This window comes from Corvus hawaiiensis, chromosome 24 (genome assembly GCF_020740725.1).
Source record: "Corvus hawaiiensis isolate bCorHaw1 chromosome 24, bCorHaw1.pri.cur, whole genome shotgun sequence".
In the NCBI taxonomy this organism is placed as follows: Eukaryota; Metazoa; Chordata; class Aves; order Passeriformes; family Corvidae; genus Corvus; species Corvus hawaiiensis.
Genome location: NC_063236.1, coordinates 9,455,016 through 9,475,946, shown reverse-complemented (window position 1 = coordinate 9,475,946; position 20,931 = coordinate 9,455,016). Strand labels below are relative to the sequence as shown.

The 20,931-nt window shown below is 57.2% G+C and overlaps 1 protein-coding gene across 1 annotated transcript; it reads right to left on the bottom strand.

Annotated features, from left to right (window-relative positions):
* Positions 1–923: 923 nt before the first annotated feature.
* Positions 924–19,258, bottom strand: MFSD4A (major facilitator superfamily domain containing 4A). Its single transcript, XM_048328165.1, has 10 exons — positions 18,781–19,258; positions 13,045–13,243; positions 12,514–12,753; positions 8,460–8,628; positions 6,202–6,317; positions 5,611–5,784; positions 3,934–4,081; positions 3,269–3,339; positions 2,970–3,090; positions 924–2,064 (listed from the first exon to the last, which is right to left on the bottom strand). Exons 1-10 carry the CDS (start codon positions 19,233–19,235, stop codon positions 2,000–2,002), a joined length of 1,758 nt encoding a protein of 585 aa, XP_048184122.1. The 5' UTR covers positions 19,236–19,258; the 3' UTR covers positions 924–1,999.
* Positions 19,259–20,931: the final 1,673 nt, after the last annotated feature.

Sequence of the window (20,931 nt, the reverse complement as noted above, 5' to 3'; positions counted from 1 at the left end):
GCTGTGTCTTCTCAAACCTGCCAGGCCAGAATGAGCTGATTTGAAAGCTGCCAGGCCTGGTGTGACACAAACCGAGGAGATTTCTTCCCAGCTCGGCTCCCTCCTGGAATTTCTTGGTGCTCATTTCTGCCGAGCAGGGCCCAGAGATGCTGTCACGGTGGGAGGGGCTCGAGGAAGGACCGAGGGAGGGGGGTTTTGTTTGCTGTAAAGGGGTTTTGCAGTCCGTGGTTATTGGATTCGGGGTGATTTATTCTGGGCAGCTCCAGGAGAGGAACAGTGGCATCCTCGGGAGCTGGAGCAGAATTACAGCCCGTGCTGGCCTGGCTGGGATCTGCTCTGGGGTTGGAATCAAATCTCAGAAGGGTTTGGGGTGGAAGGATCTTCAAAATCTTCTCATTCCATCGGCAGGGACATCTCCCTGTCCAGCCTGGCCTGGAATTAGGTTCAGTTTCATTATAGGATCATGGAATAGATTCCAGCTGTGGGGTGTGAGGCAGGAGGGGGTCCCTGAAGTCCAGGGATGAGCTAAACCCAGAATTCAGCTGCATTGACCCCATCCAAACTCACCTTGAGGGAGAAAAAGGCAATTCAGCGACTCCAGGCTCTTTTCTACAGGAGTTTGTGGAGATGTTTTATGGCAGGGAGGAGCTGCTGCTTGGGAAAATAGGAATTTCCTAGAGAAGCTGTGGCTGCTCCATCCTTGGAAGTGCCCAAGGCCAGGCTGGAGAAATCTGGGACAGTGGAAGGTGTCCCTGCCCATGGCAGGGGGGGAACTGCATGAGCTTAAAGGCCCTTTCCAACCCAACCCATTCCACAATTCTGCAAATGCTAAAAGCAGTTTAATTAAAAATCTATTCAATTCAGGCTGTTTAAAAACTGAGAACTGGAGGTGTCGGAGTTACCTGAGTCCAGTCAGTGAGCAATTAGCAATCAATCACCTTTAATTAAACACTGCTTTATATACACACGTACATATGTACATCACATACAGCAGTTCAAGCGAGGAGTTACATCTGCAGCCACTCCGGGCAGGAGGAGCTGGATGGAGCCTTTACATTCCTCAAAAATCCAGTCCTTTCCTGGTGGCTGGGACAGGCCATGCGTGGGCTGTGGGAGTACCTTACACAAGGCACCTGGATGTGAGGATATTGCACAGGTGAAGCAGCTGGAGCCTGGCTCCCAAAAATCCCTTCTCTTGGAGCTGGAAATAAAACCACTCTAAAAAAGACACTGCAGCTCGAGGAGTGACTTAAAGCAAAACAAAGCAGCACGGCTCATTCTTGACTTAAAAAACCAAACAGAAACCCCCCCCCAGAAAAAAGAAAAAATAAAAATAAAAAGAAAGAAAAGCAAATTATTTTAAGTAATCAAGAGGCCTGAGCATGCTGAGTAAGACACTGTCCATGGTTAGAGTGTGGAATATACAGGAATCAAGTGTGCAAATCGAGACAGGCCCTGCTACCACTGTGTGCACCTGGAGGGGCTCTGCCCATGTGGAACTTTCCCCCCTTTGGAAGGATCGAGGGAGGTGACACTGACTCGAGGCCCTGCTGCACAAAAAATGAATTAAAACCCAGGATTGTGCTGTAAATTCAAGGGGGTCCTGTGCCATCACAGGCCGAAAATAAAATCAATGCAGTGACCAAGCCGGGAGAACATTCAGTCTTGGATGAGGAGCGGAGAGCAGCTTTTCCTTCCCACCCTCTTTTCTGAACAGGTAAAAAAAGTTCATTTGCAGGAGGAAGTGCTGTGCAAACGTCCCTGCTTTCAGTCCCAGGGCCAGGCTGGCACTCGCAGTCTTTTTGGCACAAGTGCTACTGGCACCTCGTGCTCAGCTCAGATGTTTTGGGCTTGATTTCCTCGATTCTGACTTACCCCACCTACTGTGCTTTTGATTGCAGAGAACTTGCATGATTCAGTTCATTAAATGTGAAATCACCCTTAGGAGTAATGCTGAATTGGGGGTGGGTTTATTGCTTGTGCAGAGCTCGGCCCTCCCTCAGCGCTGGTACTGCCCCGTGTCCTCGGGCGCTGCTGCTTTGTCAGGGGAGGCCTCGTCCAGCTCTGCAAAAGATTCATTCAACGTTTCACCTGAATGGAAGGTTTAATTGAGATTAAAGGGGATGGGCATGAGGTTTTCCCCTCAGGAATGCTGCCATTCCATCACCCACAGCACTGAGTGCCACATCCAGGCCTTCCTTGGGCACCTCTGGGGATGGCAGTTCCGATGTTTAACAACCCTTTCCGTGAGGAAATTCCTGCTGCTGTCCAACCTGAGCCTCCCCTGGCACAGCTTGAGGTTGTTTCTTCTCATCCCACCCCTTATTCCCTGGGACAAGATCCCAAATCCTCTCTGGCTGCTCCCTCCTGTCAGGGACCTGTGCAGAGCCAGAAATTCTCCGGGCTGAGCCCTCCCAGCTCCCTCAGGATTCTCCAGACCCTTCCCTGGGTCCATCCCCTTCCCTGGACACGCTCCAGCCCCTCAAACTGGGGGTGCAGAGCTGGACACAGCCCTCGAGGTGTGACCCCCCCAGTGCCCAGCACAGCCCAAGTGTCCCCAGCCACATTTTTGCCTGTCCCACTCTGCTCCTTTTGTACGAGGTGCTTAAAAAACCAACAGCAGCTCCAGACTGAGGTGATAACTAAAGACTCCTTTATCAGTGAAGCCTTTTCCAAGAACCTGACAGCTGCCCTTGCATGGCAGCCCTGCTGATTCCCTGGATTTCAGCCAGGGGACAGCCCAGGGAAGCTGGTGCTGTCTGTGATTCACAGACCATTCCTGCAGCAGAAAAGAAAGCAAACCCTGGGCTGTGGCTGCCAAGGCTTTGTGGGCAAGACAAAGCAGGAAAAGGAGAGAGGAAGCAGCAGAAAAATAAACATTTCCTTGCATTTTGCTGGAATGCTCTGGAGTGGGGCTTGTGCTGCTCTCGCTCCCATCCCAAAGCAGGGCTCGGGCTGAGGTTTCTTACCTGGGGAGGGCTTGGGGTACATCCTGTGGAAAAACACCAGGAGGGCGTAGAAGGTAAAGGCCAAGCATCCAAAGATCATGCCACAGACCAGGAAACTGTAGCTGCCCCGATCATGGATGATCTGCAGTGGGATGGACATAAAAAAAGGGATCAGACATCATCCAGATTCCTCGTGGATAATCAGGGAGGGCTTTGCTGGCCGATAACTCCAGGCTCAGGCAGTGCCCAAAAGCAGAACTGAGGTTTTGACTTCTAAATTCCAAATTTATTTTGGGTTTTGCCACCTCCTGGCTACTCACCGACCCCACCAGCAGCTGCAGCACCATCTCTCCAATGCCAGCTCCAGTCACCAGCACGGTTGTGGCACAACCTGCAAGGAAACAGGGCAAGGGGTGGTGGCAGCCGAGGTGGCACCGCCAGCAGGGCCACCCTGCACTCCTTTAAAGCTTTTCCGTGGATCTCACCACACAACAGCCACAAAATGTTCCCATTTAGTGTTGGAAATGCCTCTGCAGGCCTGCAGTGGTGCAGAAGGGTGAAAGTTAAAGCCCAAAAATCAATCTCCTGCCGCCTGGCTCTGCTGGCAGAGCTGATGTTGCCTCTTGCTGGAAAGGTTTTTGTTTTTCTGTCTCACTGCCCCTGAGACAGGCTGGCAGAGAGCTCCTGGCCAGGCTCTGGGGTTTCCAGCTCACTGCTAATCTGGGGATGTTTTCAGAACCATCTCCCTCTAAAGCAGCGTTCCTGCCACTCCCTGAGATCCCCAAACCAGGAACCAAGGCCTGATCCCTGCCTGGGGTCATTATTCACCAGCAAAGCAGAGAATTTTACACTTTTCTGACTACGAGCTACAATAAATCTGCCTTCAAAAGGCAAAAACCTGCTGAGGGGGGAGGGAAGGAGCTGCAAAAAGGGGATGGGATCCAAAAATCCACCTGGTCCTAGAGCTGCCCAAATCCCAGCTCACCTTTGTACTGCAGGATGTCCTCGGTGTAGGCCAGCATGCTGGGGAAGGTGCTGCTGAGGAACAGCCCCAGGGATGCTGTCCCCACAAACAAGAAAACCACGCTGGAGGAGAAAATCAGCAGCAGGAGGAAGGTGATGAGGACCCCGACCTGCAAGAAAGAAACATACACGCAAAAAAATCAGTCAGAAAAACGCTGAGTGCAACAGGCTCTAGAGTTTAATAGGAAATAGTCTGGAAGAGAAAATATGTTTATTTTTAATAGGAAATAGTCTGGAAGAGAAAATATGCTGGGAAAAGAAAATCAGTGTTTGAGAAACTGAATGGCCAAAGAAAATCCATCTGGCTTTAAGGAATTGGCTAATTTTTATAATGTAATTTGGAAATCAAATCTCAATTTCATTATGTAGAAACGTAAAATTGTATCTGAAAAACACCTTTAAATACAAGAGTACAACAACTTCCACAATATTGACATGTCTCAATCACTAATAATTCTTCATTCTGCTGAATAAGGCTGAAGTCACTCTCGATAATTACAGAATTAACTCTCAATACCTGCTCAGAAAGCAGCCACAGCATTAAAGCCGAAGAGCCAACTGCATTTAAATCAACTTTCCCTCACCTCTGGCTTGTAGGGGAAAGAACCGAAACCCCTGGGAAATGCCCGAGTGACGCAGGGCAGGGGCAGCAGAGGGAGCTCTGAGATTCCGGCTGGTTTTGTTTCAATTGCTCGGGCCCTGATTGCGGCCCTGTGCGAGCGCTCAGGAGCAATTTGGGTCCTAAAGAAGCCGAATTGGAGCTGGAATTTGTTACGGCAATGCTGCAACGACTCCAGGAGCTGCCGGATCCTACAGCAGCTCCAAGAACTGCCCAGGCTCGGCTTCAGCCAGGTGGATTTTTTACTCAGAACATCCCAAAATCTTTTCCCCACCCCGTTAGATGTGTGTAATGTGTTATATTACCAAAACGTAGCCACCAAAATCACCTCTGGTTCAAATAAACGAGGAGTTAACTGCCTGCTCGTGCTTTCCCTCTTCTTTCTAAGAAGTGGGAATGGGATCTGCTCCCTCCCTGGTTTCTGCCACGTCCTTACATGGATCTTCCTTACGCATCCCAAAAGGATTCCTGCCCCTTTCCCCAGGTGTTTTATTGACTTCAGCAACCTCTGACAGCTGCTGCAGCCTAAGCAGAGCATTTATGGAGTGATCTGCCGTCCCTTTCCCACGGCTGCCACAGGAATTAATTAATAAATAAAACTGGCACTTTTTTAGTGCTGACTCTGCTGGGGTTTTCCCAACTCTCACACCAGACCCACTGAGGCTCAGGAAAATTGGGCAACCGAGTTTTAAATTGTGGCTACCTGGAGGGCACCTTGTCCACCGTACCTGTGCAAACCCCCCAGGCGTGAGAGGAGCTGCAGCTCCAAAGCAATCCCCTCAAAATCCCCTAAAATCACCCAAAAATCCCCCAAAAAATCACTGACATTGTCCCCAAATTAAACCAAAATCCCCCCAAATTCACCTCAAATGAATCCAAAATCCCCAAATTCCCGGTTCCCCCCCCCCCCCCCCCCAGTTTTACCCATTCCAGGTTGTCCTGCAGGATCCAGGCCCCATCCAGCACCCGCAGTTTTTGGGGTGAGGAAAGAGAGATTAAGGGAATTAACCCCATCCTTACCACGTTGATGAAGACCATGGTGGCTGGCTTCATCCTGTAGGACACGGGGATGGAGATGAGCCTGCCCAGGGTGATGAAGCCCCAGAACAGGCTGGGCAGGTACCCGGCCACCTTGTGCACCACGGACAGCGGCTCCTCCACGGCGTAGCTGTACACAAAGCCCGAGTACTCTCCCTGCAGGAAAAACCACCCTGTCACACCCTCGTGGGGACCTCAGGCTCCTCTGTCCCTCAGTTATTCATGGTGGCAGCTCTGGAGAGCTCACCCATGCTGGGACCCCTTCCCAAAGGGTTCGCAGCTCCACCAGCAGCAGAACGTGGGGTTTAATCTGTCCTGAAAGGGCAAAGCTCCACAGCAATTCCCGGGAAAAGCTCTGTCCCCGAGGGGCTGCCCTGCCCTTTCGGGGTTCCACACCCTCCAAACGTCCCATTGAGAGCGCAGGGTTGGTTATCCTTGGAGATGGAGGGCCTGGGATATTCCCATAGCCGTGTAGCCCTGCTCATCATTAACCCCTGTGGCCCAGCGGCCGGGCTGGGGGTGTCACAGGGGTTTGGCAGGAAAAAATCCAGAGATTTGGTCAGCTGAACTCACCACGATCCCATCGGTCATGAAGAGAACCAGAGCCCCGGTGATGTGCACGGCGAAATAGGTGTAGGAAGCCCCTCGGAAGTTTTTGCTTTGGCAGCAGCTGAACAAATCCTCGTGACCTGGTGGAGAACAATGCAAAGCAACCTTGGCCAGAACGTCCCCCCGGGGCTGGGTGGCTGCCAGCCCTCAGAGGGGTTTGGTTTGTGGGACAGCTGCTGCAGGACAGACCCAGCCAGGACCTGAATGTGCGGCAGTGCTGAGCTCGGGGAGCTCCACTTCGCTTTTATCTTCCTCTAAGCTTCCAGAAGGAAATGGGAATGGGTACGGGATCTGCCCACAGCCTGGGATCCCAGATCGCCACAGCCTGGGATCCTGGTTCTTTGGGATACCTGCTGCCCACACCCCGGGATCCTGGGCTCTCCTCACCCCGGGATCCTGGGCCCTCCATACCCCGGGATCCTGGGCCCTCCACACCCCGGGATCCTGGGCTCTCCCACATCCTGGGATCCTGGGCTCTCCCACATCCTGGGATCCTGGGCTCTCCACACCCCAGGATCTTGGCATTCCATACCCCGGGATCCTGGGCTCTCCACACCCCGGGATCCTGGCTCTCCACACCCCGGGATCCTGGCTCTCCTCACCCCGGGATCCTGGGCCCTCCATACCCCGGGATCCTGGGCTCTCCCACATCCTGGGATCCTGGGCTCTCCCACATCCCGGGATCCTGGGCTCTCCACACCCCGGGATCCTGGGCTCTCCTCACCCCGGGATCCTGGCCTCTCCTCACCCCGGGATCCTGGCCTCTCCTCACCCCGGGATCCTGGGCCCTCCATACCCCGGGATCCTGGGCTCTCCCACATCCTGGGATCCTGGGCTCTCCCACATCCCGGGATCCTGGGCTCTCCCACATCCCGGGATCCTGGGCTCTCCACACCCCGGGATCTTGGCATTCCATACCCCGGGATCCTGGCTCTCCTCACCCCGGGATCCTGGGCTCTCCTCACCCCGGGATCCTGGGCTCTCCTCACCCCGGGATCCTGGGCTCTCCTCACCCCGGGATCCTGGGCTCTCCACACCCCAGGATCTTGGCATTCCATACCCCGGGATCCTGGCTCTCCTCACCCCGGGATCCTGGGCTCTCCACACCCCAGGATCTTGGCATTCCATACCCCGGGATCCTGGCTCTCCACACCCCGGGATCCTGGGCTCTCCACACCCCAGGATCTTGGCATTCCATACCCCGGGATCCTGGCTCTCCACACCCCGGGATTCTGGGCTCTCCACACCCCGGGATCCTGGGCTCTCCACACCCCGGGATCCTGGGCTCTCCTGCCACTTCTCTTACTGCAGCTGCTCGTGCTCCTCTTCCCAGTTTGGGGCTCCGCACTTCTGACCCTGCTCTTACAGGCAATAAAACCTTGACTAAAGCACTCATGGCCCAAATCCCCTCATCCCTGGAGGGATCACAGGAGAGCCCTGCCCAGGAGAGCTCCCATTCCTTGGATAATGGATATTGAACCCAACAACGGGGATACACACACAGAGCTTGGCATCACCCCGAGCCTTCCCGCCAGCACCTCACCACATCCCAACTCCCCCTCACCTTCCAGAATTCCCTAAAACTCCCTTTTATTGCCCAGGGGCAAAGCTATCTCTCCAGGAATAACAGGGAACACTCCCCATAGCCCTAAACCATATTTACTTCCGAGATTCACTGTTTACCCAAAGAATTGACTCTGGCACGTCTCTCCTGGGCAGCAAGGAACAATGTCACCATTGTCCCCAAGACAGGGTGCAGCCTTGAGTTCAAGAGTAAACTATTTCACTCTTTCCCTCAAAGAAGGGGGGAATAAAAAAAAAAATCCTATAAAAATCAGCATCTGCAGCGCAGTGGCCACTTTTAAACTGAACATCCAGCAAGAAAGATGTCCCAAAACCAGGAGGGAATGAAGGGGCACAACTGCCACGTGTCCCTAAATGGTTGGGGGGAGCCGGGGTTGGCTTTAGGATGGCATGGAATGGAGAAACACAGCCTGGAGAGCTCATTAGGATTGGGATACCAATCTCTGTTCAAGATTCCATCTAATTTGAGGGCAATTAGGCACCAAATGGATTGTTTGAATACTCCTGGATTGGATCCCTGTGCACGCTTTGGAAAGTTCCCTCCTCAGACAGCAGCACTGGATCTTTCATTACATCCAGACACGCTCAAACACGGCTTTTTCTCCCCAAAATCCATAAGAGAGGCATGTCCAGCTCACCTGCAGCCGTGTGGGGTCTCTGGCCGGCCGTGGAGAGCTCGTCCTTGTCGCCAGGCCGTGTCTCCAGGGCCAGCTCGTCAGCTGACAGCAGCGGGTGGCTGCTGCCGTTGAAGCAGGGGACCATCCGCTCCTTGTAGAGCAGGAAGAACACAGCGATGGGCACGGGCAGCTGGGGAGGGGACAGAGGGGTGGCTGAGCACCTGAACCTCCCAAAAACACAACGCAGCTCCCCCAGCAGCAGCGTTTTGGGGTGCTGTGCTCGGCTTCCGCAGGGGAGGTGCCGAGAGCAAGGAGAGGTGGGGATGGGATAAGGAGAGGCTGAGGGAGGGATGGAGGCTGGGTGGGGGGAAAAAAGGAAGAAAATTGGGAGAAAAGTCTCCTGATCTGCTGGGACATCCCCAGCCAGTGCCAGGTTCCAGCAGTCACCTGGAGCTGGGCACGGGGACCCTGGGACAAACCTCCCAAAGTGCCACCCCAGCCCTCCAACCCCGAACGTTCCGGTGTCCAACCCTCGGCCGCTCCTGCCCGGAGAACGAAACCACGAAGCCGCTGCTGCCTGTGGGGAGCGGAGCAGCTGGAGCTGCAGCTGGAATTCCCCGGGAGGGAAGGGGGAGCTGCTCCCAGCCCCGTCCCCAGCCATTAGCAAGGGGTTGCTCAGCACCTCCTGAGAGAGGAGCCCGTGGTTCCCAGGCCAACAGGGACGCCTCTGCTGCAGCCCAGTGACCTCCAGCAGCCCCTGGGCACAGCCTGAGCAGAGCAGAGAGGGTCCAGCCGCGGCTCTGGGGTCCTCTGTGCACCCAGGGATGCTCCAGCACCCCACGATCCCACCACAAGTCCCACAGTCCCACCCCACATCCCCACTGGATCCATGGGGCAGCAGGACCCCCCGGCACGGTGATCCCATGGGATGAGCCCACTCCCAGCACACACCCACGACTCTGTGGTGCCTCCAAATCCACAGGGAATCGCTCTTTTTCTCCTGCTGAGGAAACAGAGGGAAGCAAACGAAGCCCTCCCGTCTCCTCCCAGCACAACCCAGCGGTGTTTACACTGCAACCAACTGGGGGAGAAAGCCAGGAAATCCTAAGTGACAGCTCATTCCCTTGTTTTCTACATGTCTGGGAGCAAGTGGGAGCTCCAGCTCCAAATTTCCTGCCTTTTGTTGGCTCGTGGCATGATTTAAATGTATGGAGAACTCCCCCCCTCCCTCACACCCCGCCCCTCACGCCTGAATTCATTTATGAGGCCTGCATTGTTCTGGGAACAATGGGAATAGGAACAGTGAGTTCGGTCCCATGGAAGAAAAGTGCATTTGCTTGATAGTTCTGATCCTTCCGGAGGTCAGGACCAGATTTTATTCTTCTGAATTGCAGATTTAGCAAAAATATTCTCCCACCCCCAACCAGGGGCCTGGCCGTGCAGATAACGGCCCTGGGCACTCCCAGCCTCGAGGAGCCTGCACAGGACAAGGCCCCAGTTTGGGATTCCCCAATTCCCAGTCCCACCGTGGGTGTATCCCTGCCCTCCACACCCTCACCTTCAAATCCAGCTGGTCCTTTTTGCTTTAACCAGGCTGGGACATTTTTAGGAGGTCCCAGCCCTGGCTGTGGTCACTGAGCTGGACCCCCCATCCCATCCCATCCCATCCCATCCCATCCCATCCCATCCCATCCCATCCCATCCCATCCCATCCCATCCCATCTCATCCCATCCCATCCCATCCCATCCCTCCTGGGCAGCCAGGTTTGGATACCACTACCAAATTCCTTCCCAGGATATTTTTTGCTGCTTTTCTGGGTTGGTTAGGTTGTTTTTTTTTTTGGCAGGAAGATTTTCTTTTCCCAAGGGGAAAAGGCACCTGAGCATCCCCCAGCAGGAGCCAAGGGCCGAGCAGAGACCCCAATTCCCTGCACCCAATGCTCCAGCTCCACTTCCCAAATTCCCAGGGCTGCTCCGTCCCTGCCCTGGCAGCTTTTATCCATCCTCATAAACTCACTAAGTTGCTGCATCCCCCAGCTCAGCGTGGGGATATTCCAGCTCCTTCCCACTGCTATTTCGGTCTGTCCCCCCAGGAATCCAGGATTGTTCCCTGCCATTGTATCCCAGGCTCCTTTGGAGCAGCCTGAGCACAATGGAGTGTCCCACACTTCCCCTGGGAAAGCACCTTCCGGACAAACACATCCCTCTCCGAGGAACATTTTCCTGATTTCCAGCCCCTTGGAACGGGCTGGATGATGAAATTTCCGTTCTGTGGGAGAACTGAATTTTAAAACATGGGGGTTTTGTTCCAAAATCGGGATGAAAAGGCAAAAAAATCTTTCTCGTCAAATGAAAGATTTCGGCTGGGAGCGATCCAAGCGCTTTGTTTTGATTATGCTGAGCTGCCTCATTTTCCCAAAGCAAACCCATTTTGCTTCAATAACATCGGCACAACTCCACTGTCAGCTCTGCACGGAGCACTTGTGCCAGAGTCAGATTGAGACATTTCCACTCTAAACAAAAGCAAGAGCTCGAAATGAATCATTTCAGCTCGTGCCTTGTCAGAATCCACACAAAAACCGGGATGGAAATGTGGGATTTGGCCATTTTAAAACCAAGCTGCTGCTCCTGGTTTCCATTTCTGTCGTTAACTCTTTTCATCCATGTCCCTGGAGGTTTAAAAAACCATTCCCATCATCTTCCTCTGCTGCTTCCACCTTGAAAAGGGTCAGCAGTTTGGAGCTGAGCTGCTCCCAGCATCTCCAGTGGGTTGGGATGGAACAAACAGGGAATAAAAGTAGCTCCCTCCGTGAGGATTTGGGAAAAGCAATCACAGACGTCCAACTGCCCGCTCTGCATCTGTTGTTTAACCCTTATCCCCAAACCCATGGGTCTCCCAGCCTCCCTGCCGTATTCCTGGTGTTCCTCCACAGCCTGTGAGAATCCTGGGAATTCTGTATTCCACCCACCCGCCCGTGCATGCAACACTTGAGCGTGTCCCAATGCACAAACCCAGCTCAAACCCACAATCCATGTGGTGCCATCCCACCCCAAAAATACCCACAGGACACTGCTGGGGACAGAGAAGGGGCTGGAAATCCCCATCAGTGCTCCCAGAATGTGACACATCATCGGGCTCAGAGCAGGTGTTAAACTCTGCTTCCAAACTAAATTGGTTTGCTCGGAGTCCTCTGGCTCTGGAGTAACTAAAAGCTCATTTCCCATGGCACAGGCAGAGCTGGAGGTAATTAAAGCTGCCTCTCCTCCCAGGCTGGGCAGTTTTTGGGTAACTCTGCTCAGAAACTCATCCCAGCACGTGCCCAGCTGCTTCACCTGCCTGAGCTCCTCCCACAGGTAGCTGGGAGGGCCTCAAAACCCTTGGATAGGGGGAAATGGGGATGTTCTAGGAATTTAATAAATGGGGAAAGCCCAAGGGAAGCAGCTACAGCTCCCTTTGCCTGGTGCTGATGGAGAGGTGCCAAACCAAGGGCTGCTCAGTGGCCAGGGACAGGAGAAGGGGAGCCTGCACAGCCTCAGCCTCTGACAGCTCAATTCCAGAGGGAAGGAGCTGCCAGGCAGGTCCTTCTGGTAGGATCACCCATTTTACTGCAGGAGCCCCCTGGGGACAGCAGGCCCCTCATCTCCCTCCCAAAGGAAGAATTTTACACCTGCTGGGACCTCCAGGAAAAATAATAAACTGAGAAACACCCTGATCCCTTCTGCCCTGTCAGCCATCACTGACGGATAACATCCCTGCAAATCCCCTGCTGCCAGGCCCTCCCCACACCACCAGCTCCTCCCCAGCTGAGCATGAAGGAAAAACTCTGGATCTGAGCAGAGTTTGCTGGTCCAGCTCCTGCCTTTGTCCCAGAGAGCTCGGACAAATCCCTGAATCCATCCAGCGGTGAAGTGTCCTGGTGGAAACCGGATTTGGCAACAAATGCACCTTTCCTGTGGAGCAGCACAGCCATCCCTGTGCCTCCTCCCACTGCCAGGACCCCCCAACACCACAAACCCCTGCAAATCCCCGGAGCAGGGATGTTCCCAGCTGGATATTCCTGGCTGCAGCACTCACATTGATGAGGGCCATGATCCAGAAGGCGTAGGACACTCGTGTCACCACCATGCCCTTCATGGGCAGGTCGTAGTGGGACAGGTTGCCCGGGTGGTGCGGCACCAGGGACTTGCGGATGTGCGGGAGGTTGCTGGAGGCGTTGGCCGTGCCGTTGGCCAGGATGCAGTTGGTGTCCGACAGGAAGGGGTCAGCGATCAGGGGGCTCAGCAGCGCCCCGAAGCCCACGAAGAAGTGCAGGGCCTGCAAGAGGTGAGGCAGTGGAGCAGGAGGGAGGCAGAGCCCTCCAACACCTCCTCAGAGTCACTGAATCAATTAAGCTGGGAAGGACCTTCAGGGTCAATGAGTCCAACCTGTGACTTGACCCCACCCTGTCACCAGACCATGGGGCTCAGTGCCACAGCCAGGCCTTCCTCAAACACCTCCAGGGGTTGTTCCTCCACCATTTCAATGCCCAACCACCCTTTCTGGGAAGAAATTCCCCCTAATGTCCACCCTAAACCTGCCCAGGGAGGGTGAGGGCCCCGCTCTCACCTGCAGGAAGATGGCAGAGTCCTTCTGGTAGATCTTGACCAGCTGCATGTTGGAGATGGTATCAATGCAGCCCATGGCCAGCCCGGCCACGGCCATGACCACAGCCAGCACCACCACGTTGTGGCACAGCGGGATGATGGCGAACACCAGCGAGATGGCCAGGGACGAGGCGAAGAGGGCGAGCAGGGACTGGGCCAGCCTGGGGCGGGGAAAGGTGGGACAGGATCAGCGCCACCAGTGCCACCACCAGAGCTGCAGCCACACCACCCCCACCTCCTGCTCCCAACCTCCCCCCGGGAGCTGCAGCTCCAACACCAGCAGCTCCAGGTTTTCTGGTGAGAGGAGGGAGATGCTCCACACCCCACAGCCCAGTGTCACCCCTGCAGCAGCTCTGGGGCGCTGCCACCTCCTGCCTGGAGGGTGATGCCTCCAAGGGGCAGATTTTGCACCCAGCTTTTGAGGAGAAGAGCAACCATCCCTCCAAACCCGCATTCAGGGCAGGATAACAACCTGTCCTTTCAGGCTGGGCATGGAGACGGAGGGATGTGGGGCTGTGCAGGTGAGGCCCCATCCTGACTGTGGAGCAGCTCCAGGGCTGGTGGCGATCCCAGAGCTGCCTGGAGGTGCTGCCCTGCTCCCAGGGAAGCGGCTGCAGCTCCCTCTCCGTGCCCTGTGCCCCGTTCTGGCAGCGCCATTCCTGCTCCCAGCGGGACACGCTGGGACGCGGCACCACTGCCGTTCCCAGCCGCTCTCCAGCCCTCGCTGTCCCCGGGAGCGGCCCGGGAGCTGGGATGTGTCCCCTCCCGGAGGCTGGGATGTGTCCCCTCCCGGGGGCTGGGATGTGTCCCCTCCCGGCTCCAGCAGCAGCCGAGCCAGGGAACAGCACCCGGGCTGGCACCGCGCGGCCCCGGGGCTGCCAAGAGGGAAGGCAGGAAGGAAGGAAGGAAGGAGGGAAGGAGGGACCCGACAGCGAAGCGCTGGAACGAGCCGAGGGATGGGACTGGGAAGGCACCGCAGACAGCGAGGGGCACAGACAGGTCCCTGTCCCAGCCCCGGAGGAGCCCGGTGTGATGGCAGCTGGTAATTAGCAGTAATTGGGGGATGTGGGGCTGATCAGCGCTCAGGAACATCCCCAGCAAGGAAACCGCACCCCCCCCTCCCTGCTCCACAGCCCGCAGCCAGGCTGGAGAAGGCGCTGAGGAGGAGGAGGAGGGTGGAGGAGGCCCAGCTGCCAACCCTCCTGCCCTGCCAGGACAGCCTGGCCATGTCCTTGTCACTGCCCCGGCCCGGTCACTGCCCTCATTCCTCTGCAGCCCCACGGTGACCTGGCCCTCCATGTCCTGCTCACCGCTCCCGCTGGAGCAAACGGGCCAAGGGCACCTCTCCTGCACCTCTCCTGCACCTCTCTTTTCTTCTGCTGCCCTGTGGCACCAACCCGGCCGTGCCAGAGCCTCCCTGTGCCCGGCCCAGCCAGGCTGGGCAGGAGCAAACAGTATTTTTCAAAGCTGTGACTACTGATGGTCCTCTGACAGCAGAGCCGTGGGATTTCTGGGGGAGGGAAGGAGGGAGGGAGGGAGCCGGGCAAGATGTGCACAGTCACGGCAGGAAAAGCGCCTGGCAAATGAAAGAGGAGCAGCTCCCAGCCCGGAGAGCCGAGGCAGCTCCCTCCAGGGAGGGGAGAGAGGCAGCGGCACCAGCAGCTGGTGCATCCGAGGCCGGGAGCGAAGGGAAAACCTCACAAACCATTCCCAAAACGCCTCCCCTGCAGAACCCTCCCGGCCTGGCTGGGGAGCAGGTTCATCACCAGTGCGAAACACTAATTGGGGGGTGATGTTATGTCCTTAATAAGCGTTAAAAATCTCACCCCGGTTTGCCCCAATGGGGAAAAATTCCTGCCTGCAGCTGTGGGTTAAAAACACAGCTGGATCCCCTGGGAATGCCAGCACAGGGTGGCACCCAGCCCTGCTGCCCCTGGCAGGAGCGGGGACCAAGGAACCCCAAGGGTTGGAGCTGGGGGCACAGCTCAGCACCCAGGGGGGCACTGAAGGATTTCCTGAGACACAAACCCCTCGGGAAGCAGCTGAAATGAGGCACACCGTGATTCCAGCATGTCCTGATGATGCCAAACCCCTCCAAAGGGCTGGAAAAGCAGCCCTGATGTCACAGCCTGGTCTCTGTGTCCCCAGCACAGCTCTGGCCTGGCCCAGGGCAGGCTCCACTCCAGCAGGGTGTGAAACGAGCCTTGAAATGTCCCAGATTTTGTTTCAGGAGCACCCAGAGCAGATCCTGGCTCCCTCGCAAGCCTGCAGCTGCCTGTGAGAGGTTTGGGCTGATCTCCATAGGATCAGGATGGGCAATTCCATAGTCAATCCTGCAGTTCCAAGCAGCAGAGCTTCCCCTCTCCCTCCCACGTGGATTTAGGAACCCCCACCCCGGTGTTCCCGTTGCAGCAGGATCTCTTCATCTCCAAGCACAGTTTTTTCCCCCACCCCAGGGAGCGTTTTCCAAGTCCCTCACATCAAGAAGAAAAATGATAATCAGGCCAGCTCAGACTTGCAAAACCGATCATTAAAAACCCAAAGCCCCGAGGGGACAAGGTGAGGATGCGGAGGAGGGGAGGAGGATCCTACAGCAGCCTCCAGAGCCCCCCCGTCTCCTGCAGGAAGCAGGGCCAGGCTCGGGGAGCTCTGTGTCCCCAAGGAGCTCATCCTGCGCTGCTCTCTGAGCAACAAAAGGTGGCAGTGACAAGTGAAGTGTCCTGGGAGTTCCAGAAACCTCCAGGAGATGGGAATCTGGAGGGCAGGGAGAGATTGGGGTCATTCCTGTGAGCTGGGGACGTGCACAGGCGCTGTGAAAGGAGAATAAAAGGGTCCCATCTCCTGGGCCCTGCAGTAATGGGGTGGATCACACTGAGAGAAGCCTGCCCAGGGTCCAGCATAGCTCTAGAGCCCCCAGTGCCCTCCTCATCTCTGCCCACACCAGCGGGATCAGCCCAGGGCTGGCCCAAACCCTGGGAGCAAAAGCAAATTTTCAACAAGACACAAAAATGCAGGTCCTGGATTAAAAAAAAACCCCAAACGCCAATCTGGGGCACTCTGGTGCTCCCATCACCAGTGTGTGCAGGATTTTAACTTCACAATTCAAGCCTGAAATGCAACAAAATAGGGAAGGAAAGTGAAATGCAGGTGCACAGAGCTCCCACTGGAGCTGGCAGTGCCAGGGATGGGAATTTCCCCAAAATTTCACCTCCCCCTCGTGTGTCTGAGCCCAGGCTGGTCCTCCCAGCACTCCCACCCCATCGCTGGGGCTGCTCCTGCAGGGGGCTCCTGGGAATCCTGTCCAGGTCATTCCAGGGAAGGGGAATCCTCAGGATGCTCCCACAGAGGAGCTCAGGGCTCCTTCCGGGGGCTCAGCTCCTGCCGGGGCTCTCTGTGCTCCTGCAGCCCCTGGGATCGAGGAACGCTCAAACCCCGACCCCAGGGATGCAAAACCCCTGGGAACAGCTGCATGTCTGGGGCAGAGCCTGTCACAGGTCCCAGCAATCCCCAGGGAGGCGGCACCGGGGGGCAGCAGCCTGGAGTGAACCTGCAAACCACAACCCCTGCGTTTCCTGGGGGGCTGCTCCCCCAGCCCCGGCTCTGCCCCACCCAGAGGCTCAGGGAAGGGAGCAGCAGCAACCCCAGGACTCCAGGACAGAGCAGCAGCATCGTTGCTCCATCCCTCGGGGAGCCTGGCAGGGGCAAACTTTGTACTTCCCTGAAATCTCGCACGAGAGGGAATTCTGGAGCCGGCTTGTGCTGGAGGGACAGGTGCCGGCGCTGTGATCCCTCCTCCCAGGGCTCCAGGAGCAGGGAGCAGCACCCAGCAGCTTCTCTGGGGACAGGGAGCTGGGTTTAGGTCCCACCACCCATTCCTGCCCCAGACCCCGGCACTGCTGTCCCTCATGAGTCCATCGCCCGGACCAATTGGATCCAAAGGAGCAGAGTCTGCGTCCCTCAGGCACCAGGAGTCACACCCAGCTCGCAGCCAGACTCCCGGGATGCTCCACAGCAGCTTTCCATCTCCTAACTGGAAAAGATGACCTGGCCAGTGCTCCTCCCTGCCTGGCACCAAGGCCCCGAGGCCGGCGTAATTTGATTTATGAACCCTTGGCAAGACAGCTCAACCCATCCATCCCTGAAGGAGGGATTGTACCGGAGCTCCTGGAGCCTGAACATTATTATTCCCACACGTTTGGAGGCTGCAAGGCTCTGAGTAACCCCCTCACAACACTCACCAGCTCCAAATATCCCAAATATTCCCTCCTGCCTGCCTGGCAGGGCTGTCAGTCCCCAGTGGGGTTTGCAGGCACTTCACAACCCCCTTTTTCTCCAAGATCCCAAACACATCCTGCTTCACAACCAGCACCAAACACACTCTTTTCCCCCCCAAAGCGCAGCTGCAGAGTCAAAAGTTTGGGAGTCTCCGAGCACGAAACCCCAAATGGGTTTTGTGTTCCCACGGGGCCAGAGCTTTGGGAAGGAGCTGACAGCAGGAACCAATTCTGCATTTTCCTTCCCTGCTCCTCCAAACATATGCGAGGCAGCCGGGGGCTGGCAGCGGCTCTGCTGCTGACCCAGCGCTGCCGGAGCCGTGCCGGAGCCGCAGCGAGGTCCCCCCGTGCTGTCCCCATTCCCCTGCGCCCCACCTGCCCCCTCCTCCCCCGGCACAGCCCCACAGAGCGGCTCCAGGGAGCCTCGGGGGACCAGGACAGCTCAATGTCCCACAGTGGCGATTCCCAGGTGCTCCAACACCTTCTCCATCAGCCAGGGCTCCCCTCAACTCGCAAATATTTAACACCGAGTGGTTTTCAACGAGGTTTTTAAAGGATTCCTGGGAAATTCTCCCATCTCCACCTCAGGCACACTCGTGGTGCGTGGATCTCACACGCACACGGAGCTGACGCGTTACATCACCGCCCTGAGGAGCAGTGACAATGAAAATAATCAGCTGATCCTCGGAGCTGTCACCAAGCCTCAAATCAAACGCCTCCCTGACAATCCTCAGGCTTGAGCCAGCGTGGATTATTTATCTTCAACACATCCTGGACACGAGGCTCGGTGCGAATCCCTGTCTGGGTCCCTCAGCGGCCCCTCAAGGTCCCTGCTGAACCCCCGAGCCCCTGCCCGGTGTCCCCCCGCCTCAGCCAGACCACGAGGACCACTCTCATCCCTCCACGTGTTTGCCCAAACTCCTGGAAAACGCGGCACTGCCACCACCATTTCCGACGCCGAGGTTATTAAAACACACTTCCAAAATATTTTTGCCGATAAACAGCCAAGGTTAAGGAAAAAAAAAACCAAAAAAACAAACCACCCTGGCGGGAAGTTCTGGCTGGAACTTCACGCTGAGGCTGTGGCTGCGCGGGGCTCCAGAGAGCGGCGGCTCCTCTCCAAGGGGATGGAACCGCACCGGGAGCGGAGCGGCGGCTGCGGAGCGGCTCCGGCCCCGCTGGCCCCGGGAAGCCCCCTCCCCTCCCAGGCCGAGAGCGCTGCGGACCCTCCGCGACGCCCCCTGCGCTCGCTTCCACACGGGAATGGTTTTCCCACGCAGCATCCCGGCTCAGCCCCGCAATCCCGGCGGGAGGGAGGCGAATCCCGGGAAGGCGCTGCCCACCCGCGAGCCGGGGTAAGCGAGGGGGGTCTGCGGGGCGCTGAACCCCCCGAGGGAGGAGCGCTGAGTTTGCCAGGCTCTTACGTCCTCTTGAAGACCCCTCCGAGGCAGCTGCCGAGCAGGAGGCAGAACTGCTGCGAGAAGAAGACCCAGGTGATCTGCGAGAGGGAGCTCTGGGTCTGGCAGCGCAGGTCCAGCAGCGTGGGCCCCAGGAAGGCGATGCAGAGGCCGAAGCTGAAGAAGACGCTCCAGTAGGTGAGGGTGGGCTGCAGGTTCCTCCGGAACCGCGCCGACACCCGCTCGTCCCACCACATCCTGCGCGGTGGCGGCGGCGCGGGGCGGCCCCGCTGCTGGAGCTCCGGCGCTGGGCTCCGGCCCCGCCGCCGCCCCGCTGCCGTGCCCGGCCCCGCTCCTCCTTTGCGGGATGTGGCTCCCGATCCCGCCGCGCCGGGCGCTGGCTCCGCCTCCGGGGCCGGGCGGAGCGGGGCCCCTCTCCATCCCCGCCGCCCCCGGAGCCGCCCCGCCGGACCTCGGCGCATCCCTCAGGGGCTGAAAGCAGAGCCCTGTGTCCCCCCTCATCTTCTTCCCCCTCTTCCCTCTCAATTCCCCCCCGCGGGGGTCGCATCATCCCCCCAAAATTGGGGCGACCCCTCTGCGTGCTCCGCGCCCCCCCACCCCCGGCATTAAACCACTGCCACAGCAGCTACACCCGCTGGAACAGAGCACAGCCGAGCCAGGAAATCCAGAAATCCCCCTTTTCTTCCCTGCTGCCAGCCCTCCCCGCGGTCCCCCGTGGCCCTAAAAAGGTGCCACCGTGCCAGACAAACGCAATTAAAGTTGCCCCTTCCCTGGATAAGCAGCACAGGCTGCCTTGGGGCGGGGGGAGGGCGCGTGTTTTAAAGCCGGAGCGGTTGATGCTTACGCAAAAGGTCTTCTCTAGAGGATGGGTTTATAAATATTTCACCTACTTTAGCTGGGGAAGGCTGGCAATTTTTAGAACACTCTTTCCAGGCAGAGCAGACCCGGTGGAGCTCGGCCATGACGGAGCGCTGGCTGCAGGTGCCCGGCCGGCCACAGGAACTCGCCCATCCCGTGACCCGTGCCTCTGGAATGCCGCTCCGGGGCTGCAGGTGCTCATTCCCACCTGGCCATAGCTTAATGTTTAGCCAACCCCAAATTGCATCCAAGCCCTTGTTCTTCCGTGCCATCCTCGCCACAGCGCAGGATCACGGCCCCTTCCACCGCCGCAGGGGACAAAGGGACTCTGAGAGCGAGGGAGAGGTGATAATGGCACCCCCACCCCCCCAAACTGCCCCAAACTCGGCGCTCCTGCGGCTGCCGGGCGCCTGAAGCCATTAGGCAATCAAAGAGCAGCTGAAGCGCCTGGAGGGCCGGGAGCAGCGTCCTTATCCTGCGTGACCGCTGGGAATGGCGAGGGCCAGGCGGGAGCGCAGGATTTGCTCATGGACAGGGAATGAGTCAACGGCAAGGGCGGAAATTGGGTTTTATCATTAGGAGAACAAACGCCTCCCAAAACAGCCGGGATGGGGACGCTGAGCCACAGCCTCGGGCTCTCCCTGCCAGGCAGAAACTCGATTTGAGGCCGCGCTGCTGCAGCAGCCTCTGCCTCCATTCCCCATCCACACGCGGAGGATGAGGGAGAAAGGATTGGGATGACAAAGGCCTTTCCATCAAAACCTGCTGGGAAAGGCAGGCAGGGGCACTGCTGCACCCACCTGGGCGTGTTCCCGTGCCACCTGCTCCAGGTAACCCTGGCTGGGTGATCTCCAGAGGTCTTTTTCAACCCAAACAATTCCATGATTCTGCGATCTCCCGGCCTTCCTTTCCCATCCATCTCCCTGTGCACGGAGCTGATGGAAGAGCTGATTCTCATCTCCCACGCTCCAGGGGCTCTGCCCCAAAACAACGACTGACAAAGCTTTCCCTGTGCCTCCCCCGGGCCACATTCCGGATCTTTATCTGGAGATAAGGGGGATCCAGGGAGCTGGGAGACCTGAATTCCACTGCTCCATCCCCCTCGGGAGAGCATCAGCTCTCCAGGCCTTGAATTCCCAGCCCTAAAACGGCTCAGCAATGCCCTCCCCGCCTCTGCAGCTTCTCTGCACCACCCCCGGACACAAAGGCAGCGCCCAGACACCACCAGAGATGACAAATATCAACCCAACCCCTACCCCACAGCTACACCGAGTGACCCGAATGCCACCGAGTGACCCA